The following is a 27128-nucleotide window of genomic DNA, read 5'->3' as shown; positions in this document are numbered from 1 at the left end:
GTCCAGACCTCAACCTGACTGAAATGCTGTGGTGGGACCTTAATAGAGCTGTGTATAAACCAACGCACACAAACAAAGAGGAGTGGGCCAGAATCCCTCCACAACGATGTGTGAGACTAAAAACAGCTTAAAGAAGACGATTACTTCAAGTTATTGCTGCTAAAAATGGTTCAACAAGCTGTTGATCCATGGGGTGTACTTAGTTTTTCACACACTGCTTCTACATTTTGGTAAGTGTAGTATATCTTGTGTTGTTCATCCGAGGTTGTATTCTTCTCATTTCAAGACCCGGTGAGATACATCCTGACACGGAGAACCTTAGAGGTGAAAGTGTACTTTCTTTCCACTTAACAGTATAAAAAAAGAGAGGCTGGCTTGCTCCTGATGCTCTTCAGACTTCAGCACGCCGAGTCCCAGCTGCTTGTTATCTCCCAAAATGCAGCACCAGGATGTTTAGACTGGCTGTTGTTGTTGCTCCTGACAAGCACATGTCATGACATTCTGACCAATCTAACAGCCGCTGTTATTGGACTTTGTGACTGTACAGCACTGAGTGTACTTTATCCAGGCCAGGGCTGCTGATGAGCTGAAGCCTGTCCCAGCTACCATCAGGCGAGGGTACATCCTGAGCAGGTCACCAGTCCATCGCAGGGCACGTATTCCATGTTTTATGTATAAATGACGTTCAAATTTGATTGAAATGCTTCATTTTTTGTTCATTTTAATGATGATCCTTTCTCCCTGGGGTCATGCAGGGGATTTTTGGGTGAACTAAATGTGGCAGAGCAGTTTCACATGTTATGAGACATAGGATGTTCATTCTTTGCCGACCGGGCGTCAAAGCACCACGGCTTCTGCCAAAGAAAAAATAAAGAAATGATTCTTCAGATTCAGCTGGCAGAATTCTCCACAACAGCGAAGCCGAACTGAACTCGGGCCGAGAGAATGAGAAACAGGGACACTTCCACCTAATGAAATCAGTGGATAGATTACAGTCTCGTGCAGTAACAGTGAGTAAGTGATGATATTAAAGCTGCTCTGAATGCTCTCCTTGAGAGGGAAAACCTTAAAAAATAGTGTTTTTGTAACAAACACATCCAGATTGAGGAAGCAGCGATTTCAGGAGGAATGTTAACCCATCGACAGCTGGCCACATGTGTGTGTGGGGCGATGGAGTCAGAGCCGGGGGTCGTTCCTCCCACTGGGACCCCCTGGTGTTTTAAGAATAACAGATCACCGACTGTTCAGAGGTACATACTTCCCCTCAGTCTTACAAATTCTGCTTTTTGCTCACACCAGCGATGTCCTCCAAAGACTCTCTGGGAGGCTCAGCGACCACAAGGGAGTTTAAATTCGCAATACTGGACAAACAAGCACAAATTCTGGCTCATTTTAGCTTCTTGGCTCTTGATTAGCCTGAAGCGACTTGAGTTCTATTTCATGATCGCAGCAAAAAGGTTTTAAAACACAATTCAGGTCTTTATGTTGGGGAAATTGGGGGTGGGGGGTGGGGGGGGGGTAGCAGACTGGATTAAACAGCCACTTTTCCTCCAGGCCTTCCAAAACCAGGCTCTTCTAAGTTTTATGGTTGGACTACCTTCTGAAAACATTTGAGATGGAGGGTCATTTTTTTTTTTGATTTACTTTTTTTATTTGAGAGAATGAGCATTGGTCAAAGTTATTCAACATACATTTTTTTCTCATTTTTTCTTTCTTCCCCCCACCCCACCATGCTGTCAATACAAAAAAAAGCTGAATAATAAAAATAAACATAGTGACTGAAAAGTACACCCCAAGTGTTACACTAGAAAAAAGTTACAGACAAGAAAATATACTAGATTAGAAATAATAAAGACAATAATGATACAAAATAAAAATAAATAAAATAATAATAATAAAAAAAATAAAAAGAAAGAAATAAAGAAAAAGTGGATATTCAGGACAGTGGAGGTTCATTTTAAATGTTGAATGTTGTGGGTGTAAGACAACAGAAGGTTTGAGTGTGGTGACTTTAATGCGTAAGTAATACACAGACCCTGCAATCACATCCATTAGTGTACATTTACCGCAAAATATGATGAAGAATTGTGAGAATGAATGTTGTTTTTTGGGGTCAACTTGACTTTTTACACTTGACATTTATTGTGCATTATTAACTACATGTGCACGCTCTTTTGGATTCAGGTACCTGAGTTTTATTGTGTTCAAAGTACATTTCTTCTTTTGATGTCCACTGCGTTTATCCTAAAGCTTCAGATGAAAAGCGATTTGATTTGTGTGAATACATCTGAGCTGCTTTGTTTTTCTCTCTCTCTCTCTCTATGCGAGCAAGCACTCGTTTAACCTAGAAATGAGAGTCAGAGTCATACTGCACATCTGGATGCATCTACCCATTCGGATTTTTAGGGACAAAAATGCTCATTCATGATCACAAGCCAGTCACGAGTCTGAAAACTGAGGAGCATTCCCCTCCAGTCACACTGCCAAGCTTCGGATTGCCTGAGCTCCACTTTTCACCCAACATCCTCACTCTGCATGGGTCAGATTTTGACTGAGTTTCTTCTTTTGGGAAATGTTTGACGGAGCTGTGGGGCGTAAACCTCCTCTCTGTCACTAAGTATGAGGGGAAACATGCTCGGCTCCTCCAAACAGGCTGGCTGAGCAGGTAACTGCAGCCTGAGGTCACAATTAGACCAGTATCATTAGAGACAAAGAGCTGCACTCATGAGCAGTCTGTCGCTGATTAGATTTCTGCTCTTAAGCACTTAATCTCATTTGTTCCATAGTTGTTGTCTCCTTTCCATCTGTTTGTGTTTGTGGGTTTATCGATCACTGATCAGATTAACAGCAGAACCGTTTTCTTTTGTGATTTTCAGACTGCTGCTTAGTTTTTATAACTTTTAACTCCCAATGTTTTCATTCAGTCACTCCTGTCTCTCGAACACTGAGTCAAACAGGTATGTCAACGAGATCAACGCCGGAAGTTGCTGGTTCTTTCACAATAAAACGCTCAAAGTGACCCAGTTCAATTCACCTCTTTTAAAATAGATAGATAGATACATAGATAGATAGATAGATAGATAGATAGATAGATAGATAGATAGATAGATAGATAGATAGATAGATAGATAGATAGATAGATAGATAGATAGATAGATTGATAGACAGACAGACAGACAGACAGACAGACAGACAGATAGATAGATAGATAGATAGATAGATAGATAGATAGATAGATAGATAGATAGATAGATAGATAGATAGATAGATAGATAGATAGATAGATAGATAGATAGATACTTTATTGATCCTGAAGGAAATTCAAGCATCCAGTAGCGAGACATAATAAAGCAATAAAAATGTTTATACAATTAAAAACACTTTAAAAACAATCTAAGAATTTAAAAAACAATTTAAAAAACAGTTTCAAAATATAAAGTGACCACTGAAATAAGACGAAAGTGAAATATAAAGCGCCATCATATTTTTCTCCATTGTAAACTATTTGACATGATATTATTTTACTTGACTTTACACCTCAAACGTTTATTGAGGCATGGAGCAGTGGAATATGTTACATCACAATTTTTCTGCATTTAATAAAGTACATTTAACATATTCTACTATTCACAGCATTATATTTATTGTTTTTTTTGTTGTTTTATCTTGTCGCAGTTCATTCATATCGCTGTAATTGCTATGGCTTTTGATTTGTGCAGCACCAACTGATCCTGTTTTAACTATGCTTTATAAATCAATGAATTTGACTTGACTAACCTAAATACTCTGAAAAATAGCTGCTCCACTGCCTGTGGCATTGTATTTTATTGAAACGCATCGCACCTTGGAGATAGTTTGGTATCTTGACTGTGGATTCATCTTGCATGTGCACAAAACCGAACCCTGACACTCTTAAATCCTTTGTTTACATAAGAATAAATAGGTATATTTTTTGCATGTTTCCTTCTTGTTAGTGTGTTTCTTGTCTGAATGTAATGGAGTACAGATTGGAGTCAAATCAATCTAACTCACATTTTCCATCCTGTACTATTTCTAAAGCAATTTGTACTTTGCAGGTTTCTTTACTTTGAATGTCGATGATTTTATGAACAAGTATTGGAGTAGTTTGTAGTTTTTCAATTTGCACAAACAGTAAAACTATAAAGCAAAAGCAGTAAAACTATTACAGTGTAATGAGCAAAATGTGTGATGATGAAAAAACAGAACCCTGTGAAGATGTGTTTTCATTACTGTATAATTGTTTCAATGCATTAATATGAAAGTACTGATCAAAGGGGGGGGGGGGGGGGGGGTTCCCTGTGTTTAAGAGCATATGTTTGGGTGTCAGCTCAAAAACAGGAAAAAAAATAGCATTTTGTTTTGGGCTCCCTACATTTGAAAATGTGAGATTCAGGTTAGCAGGGGAAAGTTACAAGGTTTTCCAGCCCCCTCCTTCTTCATCTCCACTTAAATTAAATTACAGATGAAGCTGGATTCACTGCAACTCAAAAGTGGGAAGTTGAATCTCTTCAGCCCTTTGTTTTTGCTTTGCTGGTAACATCAGATCTCATCATTAGTTATGTTATTCACTTAAGGGGGGGGAATGACGCTCTACTAGTATTTTGTTCCCAAAGTGCACCCAAAGTGCTGCATGGTGACAGTTAATAGAAGAAAAATATGTGAAATATTGTCCATATGAGAAACACCTGCTCGTTGATGAAAATCTTAGGAAATTGTGTCAGCTTGTGAATAAACGACATTGGGCTCCTCTGATACTGTAAATGGCCTCTAAAAAATATGACTGGTATATAAACTAGTCATATGTTGTGTGTGTAAACGCTTCATTACATGTAGTGTAAATGTTACAGACACTTCATCATCCTGACTGTCAGGATGATGAAATGACTTGATTAATGATAAACTCATTAATTTACTGACAGAATAAAGATATCCGATTAACTATTTTGAGATGTGAAACTGTTTAACAAACTAACAAAAACGTGCTTTTTCCCCCTTCTTCTTCTTCTTCTTCCTCTGCATTAAAAATGATCATATAGCAGCCTATTCCTGTTATGAAATTTTTTTCCGTTTTTACATTTGTGAGCTGAATGATCTGTTAGTTATTAAATAAAAGTGACTGCCAAATGTATTTGTAGCCTTACTGCTCGTTTATAACACAATAAGAGACACCAGTTTTGATGTTTTAGTGTTGCTTTTAAAGTACTAGATGCAAAGATCTAGAGTAGAGTGACACTGGAGAGTTTATTCCTGGTTTTTAATCCAGTGTTGACTGTGGCTGTCAAGTAAAATGCGCAATATTTTTCCTCAGAGATGCGAGTGAAAGGAATTAAATTAACAATTGGATTAAAATTGCAGTACAGAATCCTGTGACATGAACTTCTACAAAAACGTGGCTGTTTTCTGTGCTGATCACATGTAGAAGTTGTTGTGGTTTTATTTTAGGAACAGTGACACCGGAAGTGTGGTTTCCAGCTTCACCATTGAGCGCGACAGAAGCTGAGAGAAGCAGCAGCTGAACTGGGTGATGCTTCTCGCCATCTCCCCCAAAAACGCAGGGTGTTTGAAACTTTCTATCACGTTCAAAAAAAAACAATTATTCTTTTGATCAACGAGACTCGGGAGCTTGATTTTCATCTAACGCAGCTTCACAGACATTTTGCCATGAGCTTCAGACAGCTGGAGACCTAAACCTCCAGGTCTGGATCGAGGTGAAGATGCCTCATGGACAGCTCCATCACCGCCAGTGCGCCAGTTCAGGGCATCCCGAGCGCCGAATAACAAAGAAATGCCGAGGTTTAGTGCCAGATGGGTGGTTGCGGTGGTGCTGATTGGCGCAATCGGGGGTGCTTTCTTTTTCTGTGAGTACCTCATCTACTTTCCGACCATCTTCAAGTGCGCCTGGCCGAAACTCACTCATGCCCGGGGCGGAGAGGGCATCGACGGCCGGCCGATGGACTCAACCGTCCGCGCCATGGTGCTGTCGGACACCCACCTCCTCGGGGCTGTGGGGGGACACTGGTTCGACAAGCTGAGGAGGTATATGTCACCATTTCCATTTTCAGCAATCCATCATCACCGCTCTGTCCACCATTCCGTGCGCTGGGCTCTGCGGGAGAGATTGTAAACAAAAACAACAAATAACGCTGACTTGTTGTGTCCCGACGCGCAGGGAATGGCAGATGGAGAGGGCTTTCCAGACCGCTCTGTGGCTGCTCAGGCCCGAAATCGTCTTTATTCTCGGGGACATCTTCGACGAAGGCAAGTGGAGCTCGCAGAAGGTAACGTAGAGCTTCGTCTTTTGCCCTTTGAATTGTCTGCAAACCAACGCTGCTTTTGGTTATTGTGATGAAGATGGTGATGGTGCTTTAGAAATATGGGCAAACAGATTGTGGATGAAGGGCAGAGGCCAGTGGTGCCCGGTTATAATCATTATCTCTTACCATTTGGGCCCAAAGGCTGCAGGTTTTCAGGTAAACAACTGCAGCTTGTATCCTCTTTGCATCCCTCAACCTGATGAGGGGGGGGGGGGGGGGGGGATCCCATTAAAGCAGAGAGCACACAGCTGTTTTATTTGGTTTATAAATAATTAAAATCTTAAAATGATTCGTTTCAGTTGGAAAAGCTGTAAAAACAAACAAACAGCGTGTTTTTTTAATAAGTAAACGGAACAAAGAGGCAGGAAATCTCCAAACACAACTTGTAAATATTTGGTCTTTGTGCTTGACTTGTGTCAGGCTTTTTCTCGGTGAGCTGAGTTTTCTCTTTTGTTGGATTGTTTGATCCATAAATATTGAAAAATTTGTGTCCGCTTTGTTCAACCACGAGCCAAAATCTTCAGTATATAAAAAGAAAATGTTAGAAAACACAAAAAGAAACAAAACTGCTCTTTTCAGGAGCTAAAACCTTGAAATATTCATAAAAAAAATCTAAATATGTGCCCAATCATTCATTATGCAACCCTATTATTCTCCTGCATGAGTAATTGCCTTGGTTCCACTCTTTCATAAATGTCCACAAACCCAACTATAGTCAGTGTACAAAGAAATGAGATAAACAGAGGCAGCAGATCCTCCAACATCAGAACTTGAAAATATTGATTCGTACTTGAGTCAAAAGATGCTTTGGGCTTTTTTTTTTGTGGAAGATTCGCAGGAGTGAGTTTGCAGAAAGAGAAATAATTCTTAAAGCAGGTCTGCAACCAGTGATTATGTCCCTTTGTTTCCTGCTCAGCCTGTAGAATATTTCAAAATTTGTTCCTGTTTTGTTTGACGAGTTGCCACCAACCCAAATGTCCTCAATTAAAATGGTTTAAACGAAGCAAATTTTAGAAGCTAAAAGCTAAAAGCAGCATTTATTTTCTCATTCATTCATCATGTAAATCGACTAACAGAACACCTACAGACTGTTTTATTTGTAATTTTAAAAACTTAAGCCAAAACCCAAAGCAAGTCAGTGTTCAATGACGTGAAATTTCTCCACATCTCAGAGAGCTGAAAATATTTGGCTTTTTTATCACCTCAGCTGATAATGGCTTCAGCACTAATTAAAAGCAGCCACGTGAAAGGAAACACAAACAGCCCTGATGTGATTAAAGGTCTCTTGTTGTCTGTGGAGGCTGCTGTGAAACCTTCTTCCTCAGCTGCGTTTGTGTTGCTCTCTCTCTCTCTGCAGCACTGGGAGGACGACGTGCGCCGCTTCCACAGGATGTTCAGACACTCCACTGAAACCGAACTGGTCGTGCTGGTTGGAAATCACGACATCGGTTTCCACTATGAGTAAGAACAGACTTCTCCTCCTCACTGCCTCGCTGTTTTCATTGCACTCCTTTTGTTCTCTAATTCTGGTTGATCAGCTTTTTATTTTGCCTCCAGTTTGGCTGTGTGAGGCTGAGGAAAATCCTGACAAATGATGGACCTTGATTTCATTATTTCTCACTTGAGTGTAAGGACTTTTCTTTTTGTGGCATTCGTTGCTGTGCAGCTTTTCTTTTCAGAAAGATGTTTGTGGGCTGACAGCAATCTCAGTGAGAACCTGCCTCGCTGCAGAGCCGGAAAACAAAGGATCAGACGAGTTTGTCCACATTGCATAACCTTTAAAGAAATAGTTGACGTGTTAGCCAATCGGGAGGAATTTTGTTAAACAATGCAGGGCTTGGATGCAGAGAATCCAGCCCTCGGTGAGAACACACAGGTTGTTCCTCCTTTATGGAAACAGGCTTTCACAAAAGCCCATCGATACACAAAAGACATACACAATAAACATGGGAGCCGTAGTTTCTGTTATAGTCGGCCCCACATACAAAATCCAGCTGCTCAGGTAGTGACTGAACTTTATACATGACAAACAAACCTGTTGTTTATTTTGGACTTTTAGTGTTTTCAGTTGACAGTCAGAAGAGAAAATACAAGAGAAACGGTCTTCATTCTGGGTTCAGGTGAAGAACTGGGCTCTTTCTATGTATTTTGTAGACTCGGTGTCCTTAAATGTGACTTTCTCAAAGTCAACGAAATGTTTTTGTTCTGCACATCATCAAAAATTTCAGAGACGGGTCAATAAACGTCGTGTTTTGAGTGCCTTTTAAATCACACAACGTATTGATCAGAAAGGATTTATGCAGCTTTAAAATGCTTGTACTGAGTTTGTTGTTGACCTCAGAAGCAGCAATTCGAAACCACAGCATCAAGACGACAGTTTCTGAACTAATTGATCAAATGTATTCTTTTTCGTATTAATTCAGCTCAATAACGATCGGCTGCACAACTCTATGAAGAGTTTAGAAGCTGCGATACGTCGACTTTATTTGAGAAGTAGACGAAGCCAATGCGACGTCAGTTCAGCATTTTACAGCCGTCTTGTTCGGTTTTTGGAGGCGACCACATTTGGACGAGTGATTCCTGAAACCTGGCTGGACAAGAATGAGTGTCTTTGAAGAATAATATACATGTAATAACGCTGTTACCGTCAAAATGGCCACCAGCTCACTGATCTGAAGGAGTTAATGTTGCTAATGACACAAAAATGACCTTTAAGATCATTTTTCCTCACATCAGATATGTCACATCAATGGCTTCATCGGTCTGTGAAATCACTGTTGCATGTTCATTCGGACATGCCTGTAAAAGCCATGTGAGACTGGGCAGTACATCAAGTGTGGCGTATAATAATGACATGTTCATAAAGTCACATATCGCCACAGCAGCTCATATTAGAGTGCCAACCGAGCGAGCACCGGGTGTGTAAAACATTGAAGCTGTGGATGGAAACATCTGAAATGGTCACTTTTCTACATGCTTCAGCTTACAGGACAGTCAGTGTTTGAGTCCTGATGGTTTAACTGTAACAACAGAGATGATTTCACCTCAAGATTTTTATCTTTTGCTTCGCCTGAGAGCATCATCTCCAACGTCACTGCTGTTTGTGAAATGAGAAGGAGAAAACTTTGTGAATCTGTATAGCCTGGCTGACGCGTCCACACCTCGATGAGATGGTGGTCTGGGAACTAGGTGTGCATTTTCTCGTATTTGAGGCGTGGTTTACGAATGCCTAGAGCCGTTTATTGGGCGCTACGAATATCTATCAAATGGCGTCTGGTTCTTCCCATGCTGCTTTGCGCGCGATTCATAGCCAATTGTATCACTTATGCTGCCATGTTGGATTAACACTCTACAAGCTTCGGTGGAAACTTGCTGCCCCCCCCCCCCCCCCCCCCCTCCCCCGTTATGTGATTGGTTCCCTAACTCAGGCAAAAATAAGGGCGGTGTTTTCCAGGCTGCCTTTGCAGTATGAATGAAATCGCGCGCAAAGCAGCATGGGAATTCCCAGGCTAGATTCTGTATAGAATTTAGCAAAATTTAGTCTCATAACAACATGTCTTTTTGCCATTAAAAAAACTTTGTTAAACTAAATGTCGGCGGGTGAGACAAGTCGGAAATATTAAGAGAGCAGAAGCAGCAGCTGCAGCTCATAGAGCTCATGCTGTTGATCGAGTGGCCGTGAGAGGAACTGCACGCTAAGAGTAAAAAATGGTGTCCGTCAAAGTATTCGCATTGTAAAAAGAAAGTTTTTTAAGCCGTAACCATCATTGTTATCAAGCCAAAACCAATTAGTTTAGATTTCAGACCATAACCAAGTGATGTTAGCACTAAAGCTAACTATAAAACACGTTTTGTTCATATGTAACCAAAGCAACATGCCAAATGGCCTCCTTGACGGTGATGGTCGTGTTGTCAAAGCTATGTGTTTTTCTTTATCAAAACATAATAGTTTCCTTGTCCTTGTGTTATAGACTGAACATTTGTAGGCCTCGATCTCACGCCACTCATGGCTGAAACTTAACTGCGCCCTCCTTCGTCTCTATGAGGACTTTGTGGCGTCTTACACTTGCTTCTTACGCTCGTATTTCCTTTCAGCTGCTTGTTGAGGCGATACTTTTCAGGACGCTGTCACGAGTTGTGATCAGGGTTTGTCTCCTATTTAGCGTGGCTCATAGTTCCTGGTTTCCTAAAGGAATTTCAAGTTTCTATTCTTTAGATCACAGGGCACTTTTCCACTTCACCTCACTTCATCTTAACCTAACCATAAGGATTATTCTTTATTGGCTTTCATTCTTGTCCCTTGCGGAGATATTTCTTTTTTTTCTGCATGCATATATTATCTTATTTACCTAAAATCTCTGCAACTGTTGTTTTGAGGTCTTTTATTTGCCCATACAGTTATTTACAGTTTATCTACTCCAGGGAGGCTCTTTTTCAGCCTGGTCTCACAGCAAAACTTTAAATAGTTTTGTTATTTTAATAATTTAGTGCTGGTGAACACAAGGTTTTCTGTCTGGTTGTGTGTTGCCCACATTATTAACATTATAAGCTGACAGGGCGGGACTCATCAGCCAGTCCCACGCTGTTATACTAACCATAACGATGTCGTTTTCAATGCCTAACCCGAAACATGTCCTTTGTAAAGTGTAAAACAGAGACAAAACAGCAGCTGGAAGCCCAATGAAACAGTGACCGAATCCTAAATTATATTTAGAGAAAAGTTTCTTTAAGATGTTAGTAGTTGGGAAACTGGTCAAACTGGATTTATTGGTTTTGACAGTCCTGTGAGTAGCTGCACCACCCAACCCTTTCAACCTCCAAACCAGGATTTTGTTTTCTGTTAAATGTGATATATGTTAAATGATAAAGGTGTCGTTTTGAACGTTGCGCAATGCGTTTCTCTGTGTATTTATTTTTGTGTACAGCAGCACGAAAAATCAGCAAATATCCCGTCTGTGATCACAAATCAATAGTTACGGGTTTTTTTTGGGCAATTTCACATTTTACTTTAAGGCATAAAGCTTTATTGAGCTAAACCAAAGGTGCTGCTGAAGGAGAAAAATAAAAACTACAAATGAACTGTAACAGTACAAAGGAATTACTGGGAAAAATGAGCCATCAAGGAGACTCACAAGGAGCAGACAGCAGATATGAGCTACAGACAGTGACTAAACTAAAACCAGGAAGATATATACTGTGGGAGAAATGAACAAATAAGCAGCAGGTGAGACGATCAGTGATGGGAGCCAGGTGTGAAACACGGGGGTGAACTCAGGTAGCAGGGATCAAGGAAGTTAAAGAGCAAAAAGTAAACCAGGAAGCCAAAAAGACACAAAAATGTCTTAATAATCCATGAGTTGTTTTGTTAGCGTTACACAACTTCTGGAAATCTTTGTGTTTTTGGCATCAGAAAACATTTCTCTCTGTTTTTGTATTAATCCAAAAATAAAAGCTATCAATTAAGCAGCTGTCATGTAGGAGGCTGTGAATTTGCTTTTATCTCAATTTTGTGGGTTTTGATCTATTTAAACTGTGCCAACTCAGTTCCACAGCCCTTTAACGGAGGTGACGCTTTCCTGTCAGCACTTTGAGCAAAGGTATCACCTTCTAAGAGTGTTTAATTAAATACACGTTAAGCCCCTATATGAGGGATATAATTGTATATATATGTAAAATCATTATGCAAACATTTATGTTCAGCTTACTGCCTGAGTAGAGGATCTCACAGTTTTCAGTGGCTGACAAAGACGTTTATGTAAGAACAAATTTAAATGAATGTATTTATTTTCAGAGAGACAGAATTAATTCTAAAATCCTGATAAGATTTTTGTGAGATTACGTCGCATCATCACAAACATCACAAAGCATGGAAATTAGATTAAAATCAAAGGAATGTGGAAATTAAGACTAAACTCAATTAAAAGTATCAAATGATTAAAACAAAGAGTATCAGTTACTATTTTTGTTTAAAGTCATTCTACAAATATGAAAAGGCGGTCCTTAAAGGGCGACGACACCACTCAGGATCATGTTTGATTCTTAGTGAGACTGTGTCTGAGAGGTCTTTATTCATCATTGTTCAGTTGTGTTGTGTTGTCTTTTATTGTGTTCTCCTCTTGTTTGCAGCTGTTGTTTTGTCATATACTGTGTTTCTTGATGTCTAAGCAAAAGCTAAATCACTCTTATGCTTAAAATCATGCCACAGCTTAATGTTTGAAGCGTCTGATTCAGAGATGTGGGATTAGGCAGACTTGCAGCGGCTCATATGTGCTTTGATTCGACCCCGTGCAGCATGAACCGAGCAGGCACAGCGCTTATGTAACAGTGCATGGCAGGCAGACATGACAGACTGAGCAGGAGGTTCTTCGTGCGGTGTGACAGACGTGTTGTGTCTCCCTGCAGGATGGACTGGTTCAAGCTGCAGCGCTTTGAAAAGGTCTTCAACGCCTCTTCCACCAGAATCGTCACCAAAAAGGGAGTAAAGTGAGTGTCGGGAGGATGCGACATACAGGAAAACACAGCTGCGGGGAAGAACATGTGACTTCACAGGCTGGAAGACAGCCAGTTTTATCCATTGAGTCAGTCAGTACCAAAGAAGCACTTTTTATGACATGAACCACGGGGTTTTAATTGTGCTGATTGGCAGATTTACACAGTAAATCTTATTTTAACAGCACGGTCATGTAAAAAATAGGTGCATCCCGTGGAAAGAGCTGCCTTTGCCAACATTTTTGAATAAGCGAATATTTGATTCCCTTTGAAATGACAACAGCTGTATTATTAAAGCTGAAAAGTGATGGAAAAAGAAAGTACACCCGTACATTAATCACACATTCAGACGCATGAAATAAGACTCACTGCTTTCAGATTGGGTTACAACAATTTGAGCTTCCTGAAGATATGACACGTCGAATTATGCAAAAAGTCTCTAAGCCCCGGGGATGTACTTACTTTTTACATGAAAGAATATTACATTATCTGTAATGTATGTATGAAACATGGCCAAATATTTGGAATATGTCAGAAAAGGCAACACTTCCAAAGGGATGTACTTACTTTCTCTCTTGACTCCAATTAAACGACGTTATTAGAGTAAAGTAAACGTAAAAAAGACAAAAAGAAGATTTTATGTATGTGTCCAAGTATTTTAAAAGCCACACTCAGTATTCATGTATTCATTTACTTTTGTGACCGAGGCGATCATTCAGGGAGCATCTGATCAGTTATTAATGATGTTCCTCGTCTACTTTGGTAAACTGTGTTTTTTTATGAACATAAATAATGTGAGCTTGATCATTTTAAACCGAAATTTCAATAAAGAAACAAAATATAGAAGAAACCCGAAGGTCACAGAAACAACCAAAAACCAAGAAATCTGAAGGTTATTTGAAAATTGCCAAATTCAAACGAGAACCAGAATAAATGTTGATCCTAAACTGTATGATTATAATAAAAAAAAAAGTATTTATTGTAAATCCTCAATATAAAAAGCACGAGCAGTAAAAATATCTTGGATCCGTTGATTAAAACCTCTAAAATCCATGAGATCGGATCCATTTTTACTCTTCACAGTCAGAGCAAATACAACTACACAGGTAGCCTTGTTTGTACTTTGAACACTTACCAGCCCTTTTGCAGCCCTGCTGCCCACAACATAAGAAGCACGAGCAATGCATTTCACAATGCTGCAGCTAAATATCTTTGATCCCTCAATTGAAACCTTTGAAATCCATGAGAACATGTCGGTTATCATGGTGTCGTTTATAACAACAGGAGTAACCACTGCCAAACAGGTAGCCTTTGAACTTTTACCACAACTTCTGCAGCCACAGAGGTCACTACAGCATTGTTTTCCTCTATGATGTTGAGTTGTGGCACCATTTAATTTCATAATAATGTTCAAAGACAATGTGAAAGCATTGCGCCATGGTGAAAATGGGTCACTGACTTGTGACTCCACAGAGAAATATCATCCGGATGTTTAACTTCATTTGATCTCATCGCATGTTTTCTGCTCTAAACCAGTGGAGAGGCTCAGGGAGAGCTCGTGAACACAGACTCAGATATATATATCCCTCGGGGGATTTTGTAAAAACAAGAATTAGACTGAATAAAACAGATTTAGTCAGGTGGCCACAAATACTGGAAATGCAAATATGTGCATATATCTTTCTCAATAAGCAGCTGTTTTGCTAGCAGCTTTATTTGCGAGCAGAAAGTAGTTGTTGTCCAGTAGAGATATCGGTGCAATCTGAAAGCATGCAGGGTAAAAACTGGCTGACTGACTGAATCCCTCCTTTCTGCAGTTTTCTGCTGGTGAACAGCGTCGCCCTGCACGGCGACGGCTGTCCCATCTGCCAGACGGTGGAAAAGGAGCTGATCAAACTCTCCAGAGACCTCAACTGCTCTCTTCAGGTGGGAAGAAATTTCTGGAAGTCACACTTTTAACACCGTCAGCAGTGCCACACTCACTCTGCAGTCGAAAAAGTGAGAACAGAAGTAATAAACTTCCAGTGGTATCCAGGCTTGGGAGGTAGTTTCGTTGGCGTTTCGTTCTGCTAACGGCACCGTTCCTCCTGAAAACATTCAGAACGCAGAGCTAAGTCATAAAGATGTTGAGGACACGCCATGGGCTTGTGTGCAGCGAAATAACGACGTCTTTACGCCTACTCCTCTGCAGAACTCGCAGACCGGCAGCGAAGGGATGGAGAGCTGTGAGGGCTCGCAGCCTTATCCTCCCACAGCCCCCATCATGTTACAGGTAAAGTGGATGTTTTCTGTCTGTGTGTGCTCTGTTTCTGAAGCTGCACAAGCTCCACTCATCAAGACATTTAGTAGGAAGAAGAATAAATAGCTGTTTGACACGGTACTCACACATGCAGAAAAAAGTGTTGCGATTCCTCTCACCTACTCTGTCTCCTCAGAATAAACCCACGACTCGACTTCAGCTTAAGAACATGGTTAGTTGTTTTAGTGGAAAAAGCCATTTTTGTTTCGTTCTTCGACTAAGTTCCATCAGAAGGAAAACTCGCATAACAACTGTAACTTTGGAGGATATTAAAGTGATTCAATTAAGCCTTCTGAAGCCTCATCTTTGCGCCAGCTGAACTTTGAATGAGCAGTGGGATGTTTGTGGTCTCTCTAGGCAGGTTTTCACAGCTGCATGGATTACAGATATCGCTTCCAACTCACGGTGTGCACGGCAGCAAGTGAGAAAATCCAAACACACAGTGGAGTTAGTTGTTAAATCTAGAAGTTGATTTTTGGAAGAATTTTGGGCTGAAATGACTCAGAAACTCCGTCAGCTGTGGAAGGCCACGAGTTGTGGTTGAAAGATTCAGGAAATACAAATTTAAGCGGACCTTGTGTTGACGTCTTTGTGTCAAACTTTAAATGAATCAACAAATAAAAACAACTTTGTGAACGTAAAATATTCAAATATGCGACAAAAGTCTCTGTTTGGATGTAATAGGTGGATTTAGATGTATTCATGTCTACATAATTAGGATGTGCGTGTTTTATCACACCATCATTGAGAGTGCACTGTTCTATGCTGCTGTTTGCTGGGGGTGTTGCACGTCTGTAGGCACCTGGACAAACTGGTGAAAAAGGCTGGTTCTGTTGTAGGCAGAAGGCTGGAGCCTCTCAGTGCTGTGGTGGAGCAACGGATGAGGAGGAAATTGTATTCTGTTTTGGAGAATAATAATTATCCTCTCCACAGTATCCTGGCAGGACAGAGGAGCAGCTGCTGTGAGAGGCTGCAGGACTGAGAGGTTCAGGAGGTCCTTTGTTCCCACAGCCATAAGGCTTTTTAAGATTAAGATTAAGATTAAGATTAAGATCAGATTTATTGGTCATGCATACATGCATACACACGAAATTTGTCCTCCGCTTTGAGTTCTTCTCAAATTGATTGATTGATTATTTTTTATCTATTTATTTATTTAGTCATTAATTATTATTATTATTATTATTATTATTATTATTATCATTAGTAGTAGTAGTATTTTTTTATTAAAATTGGTACTATTATTGTTGTTGCTGATATACAATCATTGTAAATATTTGTAATTTTTTTGAGCTACTTGACTAATTTGAATTTCCCCCATTGGGGGATGAATAAAGTATTTTGAAATTCTATTCTATAATTAGGCTGAGGTCTGAATATTTAACATAACTGCTCAGAGTATGAACTATTTGGGTTCATTTTGTTGACTTGTTTTCTTCCTCCGCGCTGTTTCTCAGTTTGATGTCAGTGTGTATATTTAGTCTCAGCTGTGCTTCGACCTGCCTGTGTCTTGCTGAAGCTGCCGACAGCCCCTTTCAGAATGAATAATCTCCCTCCAGTGTTCTTTGGTGCGTTCCTGAAGCTTTTGTCTGCTCGCACCTGCTTCAACTAAAGCTCGTTATTTGTCTGCCATATGGTCTTCTCTTTTGGTCGACATTTTGCTCAGTTTCAGAACTCACACCTAACAATTGATGATTGATCATTACAAATTCATGCAATGAAAAAGAAATCTAGTGGGGACTCCAAATAAATTCACAAAATGTGCAGTTATAGTAAAAAAAAATATGCATAAATTATCTAGAGTCAAAACAGATAGTTTATATATTAAAAACACAATAGTTCATATTTTTCTGACAAATAGAAAGGTTATTTCTCCCTCTCAGCTTCCAGTGGTCTAAACCAGAAGACAACCAGGACTGTGCGCCATCTCAGTCTCTCCAGAAAATGTGTAATTGGTACATTTGTCAACTTGTCCAAACTGTCGTGGTGTTATAATCCACGGTTGTAAATTGTGAGAAGGTAACATATTCTTATGTTGTTGTTGTTCTGTCGAGCAGCACTTGCATGAAGGGACTCACAACAAATGAACAAATTAAGAAATGTGCAAGCTGTAACCGTGTAGCTTTTTTAACACACAAACCTTTTTTTTTATTTTTTTATTTTAGTATTATTATTGTTTTAAATTATATAGCTGTTGTATGCCTTTTAATTTATTCTTGTATTTTATTCTTTTAATTTAATTTTTTTTTCTTCGGTACAGCACTTTGGCCAACTGAGGTTGTTGTAAAGCGCTTTATAAATAAAATTGGATTAGATTGGATTGGATAATCATGCACATTGATTCTAACCCGAAAGATTCGAGAGTGAGATCAAAGTGAGGATTTGGGAAAAGTAGATGAGCACAATGATTGAAAAGTTGAGCAGGATGAGTCTTGAACGAGCATCTGCTTGGAAGAAGTTTTTCAGAGGGATCTGATTTTCATGAGGATGTTAACTTTCACACAGGACTGTAGATTAATGACAACCATCCCCTCCTGCCTCCTTATAAGCATTGGTGGTCAAATGAACACAAGTGACACGCTGGAGGGGGAAATCACCAGAGTCAAATCGCTGGCGAATCGAAACTTAAGCTGCAGTGTATCTGTTTCATGTTCTGTCATTAGATAGATAGATAGATAGATAGATAGATAGATAGATAGATAGATAGATAGATAGATAGATAGATAGATAGATAGATAGATACTTAATTAATCCTAATTTGGGAAATTGTTTTGGATCAGATGGCAAAAGCTAAGCCCTCCTCATCTTTTAGTGAGCGCAGTAAGAGTGCTGAAAGAGTTTGTATTTGAGCAGCCAGGTGAATAAATGTACACTCATTCCGTAGCAGTAGAACTGTTGGGAAGGCTCATTGACCACACTGTCAAAATGCGTTAAATACTGAATAGGAATTGATTTTTGTGTCAAGGCAAGACATGGCAGATTTATTTACATGGCACAATTCAACGACGAGGTCATTCAACGTGCTTTACAGAGTACATAAGAGCATAATGTACTGACATAAAATAACAACGAGGGTTGTTAATCAAATTCAATTGTCCATATGGTCCATAAAAACTGAAAGCGGCCTCTTCATGTTTAGTTCTAACTCTGGGGACAGAAAGCAAAGCTGTCCCAGAAGGTCTGAGATGCACTTCTGCCCTGAACCATTTAAAGCTTTATAAGCCAACAGCTGTAATTTAAAATCAAGTCATTGATGGACACGAAGCCAGCGTGGAGACCTCAGCACTGGAGTGATATGATCCACTTAGTGAGGACTGTTCTGAGTCAGCTGCGGCTGTCTGATCGATCTTTCAGGCAGACCAGTTAATACACTGTTACAGTAATTAAGTCTGCTCACGATAAATGCACGGAGCAGCTTTTCTAACTCACTCTGACACATTAGTCCCGGGACTCCATTACTGACCTGACATGGCTGTTAAAGATCAGGTCCGAGCCCGCGATGACGTCCAGATTTCTGCCTTGTTTTGAGGTTTTTAATATTAAAGCTGAGCACGGATTTTTAACCGTTGTTCTTTGGCTCCAAAGACAATGACCTCTGTTTCATCTTTGTTTCACTAAAGGAAATTCTGGATCATCCAGTTGTTCACTAAACAGTGAAATGTTTCAAAGGTCCATCCGCGTAATGGAGAGATGCATCTTTTTAAAAAACTTGAGGTTAGATTGTTGTGTCAGAGTCTGTTTTATCCGCTGAACCCTTTTAGGGGAAATGTTACATTAATCTTTACTTTACAGATGTTTTTGGTTGATTAAACCTGCAGCCTCTGAATGAACTCAAGGACTGTTCGGTTTAAAGTTGCAGAGCAGGATTCTTTCAGGACATTAATGTCTGTTACAGTCAAGCTCTTAGCAACCCAGTTTCCACAGAACTGGTTCAGCCCGTCAGTTTAAGGTAAATCTCCTTCCTGTGTTTCACGGCATACCGCAGATTTTAATCAGGTGCACGTGATGATGTACCTGCATTGTAGCACAGGTGGTGACTCATTTTACGCCAACCCACAATCGCCTGGTTTGCCAGAGCTGAAGATGGACGAGAGTGCAGCAGGAAGAAAACTTTCTGATGATCCAGATAGAAAATAAACAAATTCAGAGGAATGAAAGCAGAAACTGGCTGAAAGTGAGGACAAAAAGATGCCTGATGGTGTGTGTGTGTGTGTGCGTGTGTGTGTGTGTGTGTGTGTGTGATTAGTTTCTCTGCCAGACAGGGAAGACAAAAGAGCTCCTCAACAGTTTTAATGATTAATCACTCATGCAAATCGCTCAAAGTGCACATGGCAGCAACCTTTAAGAGCCCGAAGAGGAAAAGCCAAACCTCTTCGTCCAGCGAATGCCTCAAAATGCAAAGAAATAAGCTTGAAATGGTAAATGTTGGACACTTTATGACAGTGATGAATGTTAAATGTATCATTTGATCAGCAGCAGCATTACATATTAAGACCTTTAACTGAGCCCACACGTCCTCTTTTCTGTTTCTGATCAGGAAATAAATGTTGAAAAAATAGAAATATAAGTTCTCCTGACTGTCTGCTGTGTCCTCCAGCATTATCCTCTGTACCGAGTGAGCGACGCCAGCTGCACGGGACGGGACGCCGCACCGCCTGAAGAGCGACACCTGCTGTTCAGAGAGAAGTACGACGTGCTGTCAAAAGAGGCCTCGCAGAGGGTGAGTCCACCGCAGCCCCATCACGGCCTCCTTTTCCTCTCTCAGAGTCTAATCTCCGGTCAGACATCTTCATCCGATTAAATACAGTCCAGAAGCTCCAGTATAGAAACATCAGTGGTGATGTAATGAAGCAGCAAGCGGCCTCTGACGTGGATGTGGCTCTCCCTCCTCAGCTGCTGCAGTGGTTTAAGCCTCGTCTCATCCTGAGCGGACACACCCACAGCGGATGTGAGGTTCTCCATGACAACAAGTACCCAGAAATCAGTGTGCCGTCCTTCAGCTGGAGGAACAGAAACAACCCCAGCTTCATCCTGGTGAGTGAAAACCCGAGCTTCAGGCTCCAAAACAAGGTGATGGTGGGAAGAATAAGCCATTAACTCTCTGAGAAGTCACAGTCAGCAGTGTGTATTAGTGCTGTATCTCATTTTCTTTCAGTTCACCCTCAGCATCAAGTTTCTTTAACTTTCTTCAGCATCTTTTTCATGACCAAAGAGCAGCTATAGATTTAAATCTGTTTTTGTAGTGTCACAAAGGAGATTTTTTTTTTTTAAATCAGGCCACTTCTAAGAGCATTAATGCACATTTAATGCACAATTTCATTTCTCAGTCCTGACTCCATATTAAATACAACAACATCCTTCTAAATTTGTCATTTTCATGTAGTCTCGTGTGTTTAAGTCTTTCACTCTGAAATAAATCTGAGAGTTTGGTGGTTTCATAGAGCAAAAAAAAAACAAGTGTGCACTACCTACTCAAAACCAAACAGCAGACAGACGCAGTCAACTAGCATTTCACAGGTAATCCATCCACCCATTTAATGGAATTCAGGTTCATGGGGGGGCTGGAGCCTATCCCAGCCGCCATTAGGCGAGAGGCGGGTTACACTCTGGACAGGTCCCACAGAGGCAAACGAGTCAAACAACCATCCACGCTCACACTCACTCCTAGAGTCCATAATTAACCTAACATGCATGGAATTTGTTAATGTGATGTGTTGAAATATTGAAAATGAAACCTGGTCATCTCATCTCTTAAGTTAAATATCAAAGGAACGTGTGTTTAATAAGAAATTAGCTGTTCATCGCGGGTGTCATCAGAAGAAAAAACACATTTATCACAAAAACAACTAAACAGAGATTTTGTTATCTGCATTTTAAATGTTGTGTATGAAGAAACTTTGTTTTGTTGTGTTTGTGTCGTCGTTTTTTTCTGAATCTGTCAAATTTTTAATATTGTATTTTCATATTTTGTCGAATGTTGTGTTTTAAGTATTCTACTATTTTATTTCATCGCTTGTAGGAGCTATTTGTAAAGTTAGTTTTTGTTTTTTGGTTCTAGTTGTAAATTTAATTTGCTAATTATGAGTAACTTTATTTGATTCATTTCAGTGCTTTATTTAGATTAGATTTTTTGCTAATATTCCTTTTTAGTTATTTGTTTTGAATATTTTTGGTAATTGGGTCACACTGGGCACCTGGAGTACCAGCATGCACCTGGGCGGGCCAATGGTTTTTTACCAGGGAAAAAGGAGTGAGCAGCAGGTTTTCTTTGTTCTTTTGTTTGTTTTATTGTTTGGAAATAAATAATCAGAAAACGCAAAAATTCATTTTTGGACATTCATCTTCTTTTGCCTGCGTTAAACCACATCTCCCATGGTGCATCAGTGTTCTTTTGATTTTGTTTGGTTTAAGTTTCATTTGTTTTGGCCACTACAGTTAAATATCTTGAGATAGGAATGAAAACTGTTGTTTCAGTCAAATAGCGTTCACAGCTTTTATCTTTTGGGGCCCCCTGGTGGCCGAGGAGCCTCTCAGCTTTTACGAACTCTTGTATCACCTCTAACCCCCAGTTTCTCCTCCCCAGGCGTCGGTGTCCACCGGCAGCTACACCCTGTCCAAGTGTTTCCTGCCGGAGGAGAGCACGGTGATCAGCGTTTACTGCTCGGCCGGCGCCTGCCTGCTGCTGCTCTTCATGGCCCACTGCCTGTGGATGAAGGGCCTGCTGCAGTGCCTCAGCCTGGTCCTGCTGGGGAAGCACAAGTCGCTGTGAACTGCATTACCCAGAGCGCACCACGGTTTCTGGAGCTTGGATGCGAGGACATCTGCAAATGTGAAGCCCCTCATCCTCAGAGTGGGCCCAAAGTCTGTTCATACAACCTCAATCAGTTTGTACAAACGCATCACGGCACTGTGAAGGACACGAGTATCCGTTTTAAATGTCTTTATAGCACTCAGAGTTTATCAAATGCTAACGATGATGTGGATGAAACCTGTGACGGGAGCCAAATTGTTAAAAATCAGTGGCGTCTGTTTTGACTACTTTGTGAGGTCCAGACTTCTGTGAAACGAATCAGCAGGAAGTTTTCATTCACAGAAAAGTAACAAGCGTGCGACTGTTTTAATTATTAGAAAGTCAAACACGTACATGTGTAAATACTACCTGGCAGCAGTCTCTTTAAGGGGGTGAGTTAGAGGTCTGTTGGTGCTTTGTTCCCACCTCTGATCTGATGTTTCCTGTGAACACGCCGACCGTCTCACACTCCCAACACTATTAGTTCTTGTTGTTGATGTCAGATCATCCATCGAGGCTTCTCGTCGTTTTTATGACGCACATCAGAAAAATATTTATCTTCGACTTTCTTGTCAATGTTTGTGAGGGTTTTTGCCAAACTGTTGAAATGCTTCTGAAGAACTGTACATAATAAAGAGTTTTATGGTGGATAAATAAATGAGTGACTCATATCTCCCTCAGCTGTCTGAAACGCTACATTTGGAAGCTCCGTTTTAATATCTAATGATCTTTAAGGTCATTTTTGCTTAAAGGGGAACTCCGGGGCATTTGAAGTGCGTTTCCATTGCTACAGGTTGTCAAATACTGATAGTAGGACACAGAGAGGTGCAAATCTGCGCTCCCTGTGTGGAGATAGCGCTGTTCGCACACCCTGTCATGCGAGGCTAATACGTGGTGGCTAAGGGGCAAGCGCTAACCCTTCCACGTAAAACAACAACTTGCACACTGCAGAAACGTCACACCACTTTATAACCCATCCGACAATAAAGTCACAAGCCTTACCATCAAAACCATATGCATGGTTCTCACATTACTGGCATGGGGACGTTACAAAACAACTTTATAAACAGCATGTAACTCACCGGCTGGTTGTAGGCTCGCGCATGTGAAAGCCCAAAAGAGTCGATGGAGAATAATCCCATATACAAAACAATTATCTTGTTGGTGTGACGTTTCTGCTGTGTGCAAGTTGTTGTTTTACGTGGAAGGGTTAGCAGTTGCCCCTTAGCCACCACGTATTAGCCTCGCATGACAGGGTGTGCGAACAGCGCGATCTCCACACAGGGAGCGCAGATACGCACCTCTCTGTGTCCTACTGTCAGTAATTGACAACCTCTAGCAATGGAAACGCGCTTCAAATGCCCCGGAGTTCCCCTTTAAGTCAGGATTCATATACGATGTTTGTTCGATATGAAGCTGAACCTTTATTAAACCCCTTTATTATCTATACGTGTTAATTCTTTTTGAAAACTACTCAAAGCTCAAGATGAAGCCAAACATTGTTTAAACAGATTAAATTAAAATCCCATGTTTCGTGCTAAAAAATTATGTTATGAACCACTACTCAACTTCTGGATAGTTTTATATATATATAATTTATCATATAATCAGAGTTCTGTCTAATGTGGACCTCAGTAAGGGAAACCAGAAATGATCAGAGAGGTGCAGGGATATAACTGAATGTGGAAAATATGAATTAATTCCAAGTATTATGGGCTTATTCTTACTCAAATGCATTCCATTATTAGTTGTCACACCTCATTATGTCCAACACTAGCTGTTTAAAGGCCCAACAGGTTATTTTGCTCTTAATTTCAGCCGTTTCCACAGTCCACACAACAAACTATCTTGTATACCATTTCTTTGATCATCACAATACACCGTTTTTCTTTCTATTATACGACAAAACAACTCATCTCCGTTTCCTCTGAACAGGAACTCGTACTGACCGCACAACAGGGTAATCCTCCAAACTGAAAACAACTGAGGTAAAAAAAGAAAAAGAAAAAAAAGCACCAGGAGAGGTCAGAGAACACAGGTGACCCACTGGGACACTTTTTATAGGACATGGGTGTTTTTACTGCCTGAAAACCTTTACATAGAACGATTTTATTCATCACGTTTATTTGAGTCTAAAACTGACGTTTCCTGCATGAAGAGCATATAAAAGTTGCTTATTCGAGCTGCTTATTGGATATAATGACCCATTTCCTTTTGTTTTTATTTCACCTAAACATTTTGTGTGAGTTCTTAATGCGGTTTTGATGTATTTAAGGTATAGTTTGACTCGTTTTCTTCTCAGTTTTCTACCGGGTTGGACTAAAGTGTCCCAGTAAGTCAGGACAGAATGGCAGCCATAATTCATTTCAAAATGTTTTCAGTGGGAAAGATCAGATCAATTAGAGCAGAAGTGCTGGTGTGAAGGGCCTTTAAATCTATAAAAACAAACAAACAGAAACACCACCACCCTCAGTGGCCCAGCGCTCACAGTAACATCTCTCTAGCATGTTTGTGGCAACAAACCGGAACACAACTGGACACCAAGATGGAAATAAAGCAAAGTCCTCTAATGTGCCTCTTTATTTAAAGAAAATAAAAACGTCATTTAATCATCCTCCCAGGCCAAACAAGGTTTTTGCACCTCCAGTCAGTTCACTCTCTTTCGGGGATAGACGTGTACTGTAGCAGAAGAAAAGGCTGATGCTGTTTGTACAAGGAGAAGAGCTCATCTTGTTGGGTGCTGCTCACACATTCATAGTGCCTGTGCCATTAGGTATGGCTCCAAAGGACCAAAGAATTACTAATATTGCACGCTCTCATTTATTCATCTCCATTCTAAACATGCTTTCCTATGTGTGTATGTATACATATTTACCGTATACATACATAGGTATGTACACCTAGGCACACACATAATTAAACATGTATAATTGTACATATATATTTATATAGACCTATAAATTTACATGTACATACATTTATAAAATTTTACACACGACACACACTCGCCCTCGCACACGCGCACACAATGCGTCTGTGAGTCTGTTTGTTTTATGTACACATGCGCACAGGCACGCACATCAGTACAGATCTCAGACACACTTCATATCGAAAAAAAAAGAAAAACCCAACAAAAACAAAAAAGAAAAAAGTTGGTTCCTATTAAAACAACACCAGGTTGCAATTTGGACACTTTCAATGGATTTCCAATGTTTGTTTAAAGCTGTGAAATTCAAAAGAAATATATATAATAAAAGGAAAACAAACAAACAAAAGGCATGGCGCTGCAACATCTGGTCTTCACTGCAGGTAAGTGGTTAATTTGCATAATGTATACAGGTTTTTAGGATTTTTTCCCTATTTTTTTATTTTTTACTAAACAGCATTTCCTTTTTTTTTTCCTTTTCTTTTTTATAAACCAGAAAAAACTAAACTCTACAGAGAAAGTCCCCCACCCGCAGCCTCTTGCTGCCGATAGAGTTTGACATCAAGCTGTACAGCGCAGTCGAAAACATACTTACATCTGAGCTCATTTACAGGTACAGCCATAATCAAGGCACAAAGATCTACAAGTAGATTTGTTTTTCTTTCAATTAAGTTGTACAAAATAATATTACATTTTACAGTCTGTACAGGATAATTCAACCTTGCACAGTGTACAAGTTAACAAAACAAAAAAAAAAAGAACAATACATTTCTCTCTTCCGCCCCACCCCTCCCACCCTCCTCCCCCGTCAGTATCTCTAAGCTAAAAGGATGGTCTGGGTGGGAAAAGGACGCAGGTCCGAGTCCGTGGAGGCAGCAGGGCTAAGGAGCAGAGAGCTCAGTCCCTTTTCCGTCATTTAAATCAGTTTTCAGGTCGCCGCCGTTTCCTGCCCCCTCCCCCTCTTTAATCTCTCGCTCCACATGTCTCTCGGCTGCTCGGTCCACCACGCAGCTCGGCAAGCTAACATCGTGAAAGGGTAATAAATATTGTGATGCTACATTGTGTGTATGCTTCCTCTGGAGAAAAAACAACAACGGCCAAAAAAAAAAAAAAAAAAAAAAAGTTATTAAGGAACCTGATGCAAAGTGCATTTTCATCTCTTCGTCCACTCGATTCCCCTCCGTCCACTTGAAGCAAGGCGGGAGGGGAGAGGAGGGGGAGGGGGGTGACGGGGTAGATCTAAAACAAACAAAAAAAAACAAACAGATGGGTGGGGCGAAGTCACGGCGGTGCCAGCGCTAACCGGCAGGTGACACACAAACGCATACACGCACATCCGCTCACTCACACGGCATTCCTCCTTCTCTTCATTACACACACACGGCCTCTACACCGAGGTCCTGCAGGTGTGTCTTCTGCTTCCACACCCACTGGTCCAATCAGAAAAGAGAGAGAAAACAAAAAAAAAAGGACAAGAAGGGGTGAAAAACAAACAAAAAAACTAAATGAGGAGGTAGCCCAAGGCTTAGTGGAATGACAAAAATCAAGGCATTCAAAAAGGAAGTATTCAAAGAAAAATCTGAAAAAAGAAAAAAAAAAAAAAAGTAGAAGCGGCACACAATAAACTTTGTTCCCCAACCTTCCTTTTACATCGGAGAAACGGGGGCGAATCGGGGAGGGTGGGGGGAGAAGTACAAAAAGAGAAAAATGTTAAAAAGAGGAAGGGGATTTGACACACTTCAGTAGTACTTCATAGTCCTCGACAGGAGGGGTTGTCTGAGGGATGTGGGGTGCGGAGGGAGGGAGGGAGGGAGGGTTCGTGAAGGGTTCGTCATCGATGCAGAATGGTGGAGAAAAAACACAGAAGGCTGACAGAGACGGTCTCCCATCCATCACAAGAGTTCGTACTGCCGCAGGTGCATTCTCTGGATGATGTCCCGGCAGTCGTTGAACACCCGCCGGATGTTCTCTGTGTCCACGGCGCAGGTGAAGTGGGGGTAGCAGTAGTGTCTGCCGTCGGCGCTCGCGGTGCTGATCCGCTGAGGGGGGGGGAGACGAGACACGAGACGTCAGAAAACAGTCGGGTTCCCCCTCGTGATGCCCTTTAGTATCGAGGCGTGCTGCTCTGTCACCTCACATATACACTCGTGGGTTAAAAAAATAAATAAATAAAATGTTACGGCGTCAATGCAGACCACTTCCTGTGAGTCATCCAAGCGCCGGTCGCTGCCATTTACACAAAAAGGGACAAAAATCTGGATTGGATTGAACAAATCTGCTGTAATTTGA

The 27128-nt window shown here is 40.6% G+C and overlaps 2 protein-coding genes across 3 annotated transcripts in view; one reads left to right on the top strand and one right to left on the bottom strand.

Annotated features, from left to right (window-relative positions):
- Positions 1 to 5488: 5488 nt before the first annotated feature.
- mppe1 (metallophosphoesterase 1) lies at positions 5489 to 22588 on the top strand. Its single transcript, XM_075482891.1, has 9 exons — positions 5489 to 6057; positions 6191 to 6299; positions 7693 to 7796; positions 12738 to 12818; positions 14642 to 14750; positions 15016 to 15096; positions 19721 to 19843; positions 20017 to 20157; positions 21707 to 22588. The coding sequence occupies exons 1-9, from the start codon at positions 5807 to 5809 to the stop codon at positions 21890 to 21892; spliced, it is 1185 nt and encodes a 394-aa protein (XP_075339006.1). The 5' UTR covers positions 5489 to 5806; the 3' UTR covers positions 21893 to 22588.
- A 1877-nt stretch (positions 22589 to 24465) lies between these two features.
- The window catches only part of gnal2 (guanine nucleotide binding protein (G protein), alpha activating activity polypeptide, olfactory type 2), a 49965-nt gene continuing 47302 nt past the window's right edge, over positions 24466 to 27128 (bottom strand). For both annotated transcript variants that reach the window (XM_075482942.1, XM_075482943.1), the window contains exon 12: positions 24466 to 26878. In XM_075482942.1, the coding sequence (XP_075339057.1) occupies positions 26732 to 26878 (147 nt within the window). In that variant the 3' untranslated portion in view covers positions 24466 to 26731. The remainder of the gene's footprint in view (positions 26879 to 27128) is intronic.

Source organism: Odontesthes bonariensis, chromosome 14, assembly GCF_027942865.1.
Source record: "Odontesthes bonariensis isolate fOdoBon6 chromosome 14, fOdoBon6.hap1, whole genome shotgun sequence".
Taxonomy (NCBI): domain Eukaryota; kingdom Metazoa; phylum Chordata; class Actinopteri; order Atheriniformes; family Atherinopsidae; genus Odontesthes; species Odontesthes bonariensis.
Note: the sequence above shows the minus strand (reverse complement) of the source record. Positions and strands in the feature narration are given on the sequence as shown.

Excerpts from the sequence above, each read along its gene's own strand:
- mppe1 (XM_075482891.1), top strand. The coding sequence starts at position 5,807 with ATGCCGAGGTTTAGTGCCAGATGGGTGGTTGCGGTGGTGCTGATTGGC. Across the intron at positions 7,797-12,737 it reads GACATCGGTTTCCACTATGA|GATGGACTGGTTCAAGCTGC; the intron begins GTAAGAACAGAC and ends GTCTCCCTGCAG. Across the intron at positions 15,097-19,720 it reads CAGCCCCCATCATGTTACAG|CATTATCCTCTGTACCGAGT; the intron begins GTAAAGTGGATG and ends TGTGTCCTCCAG.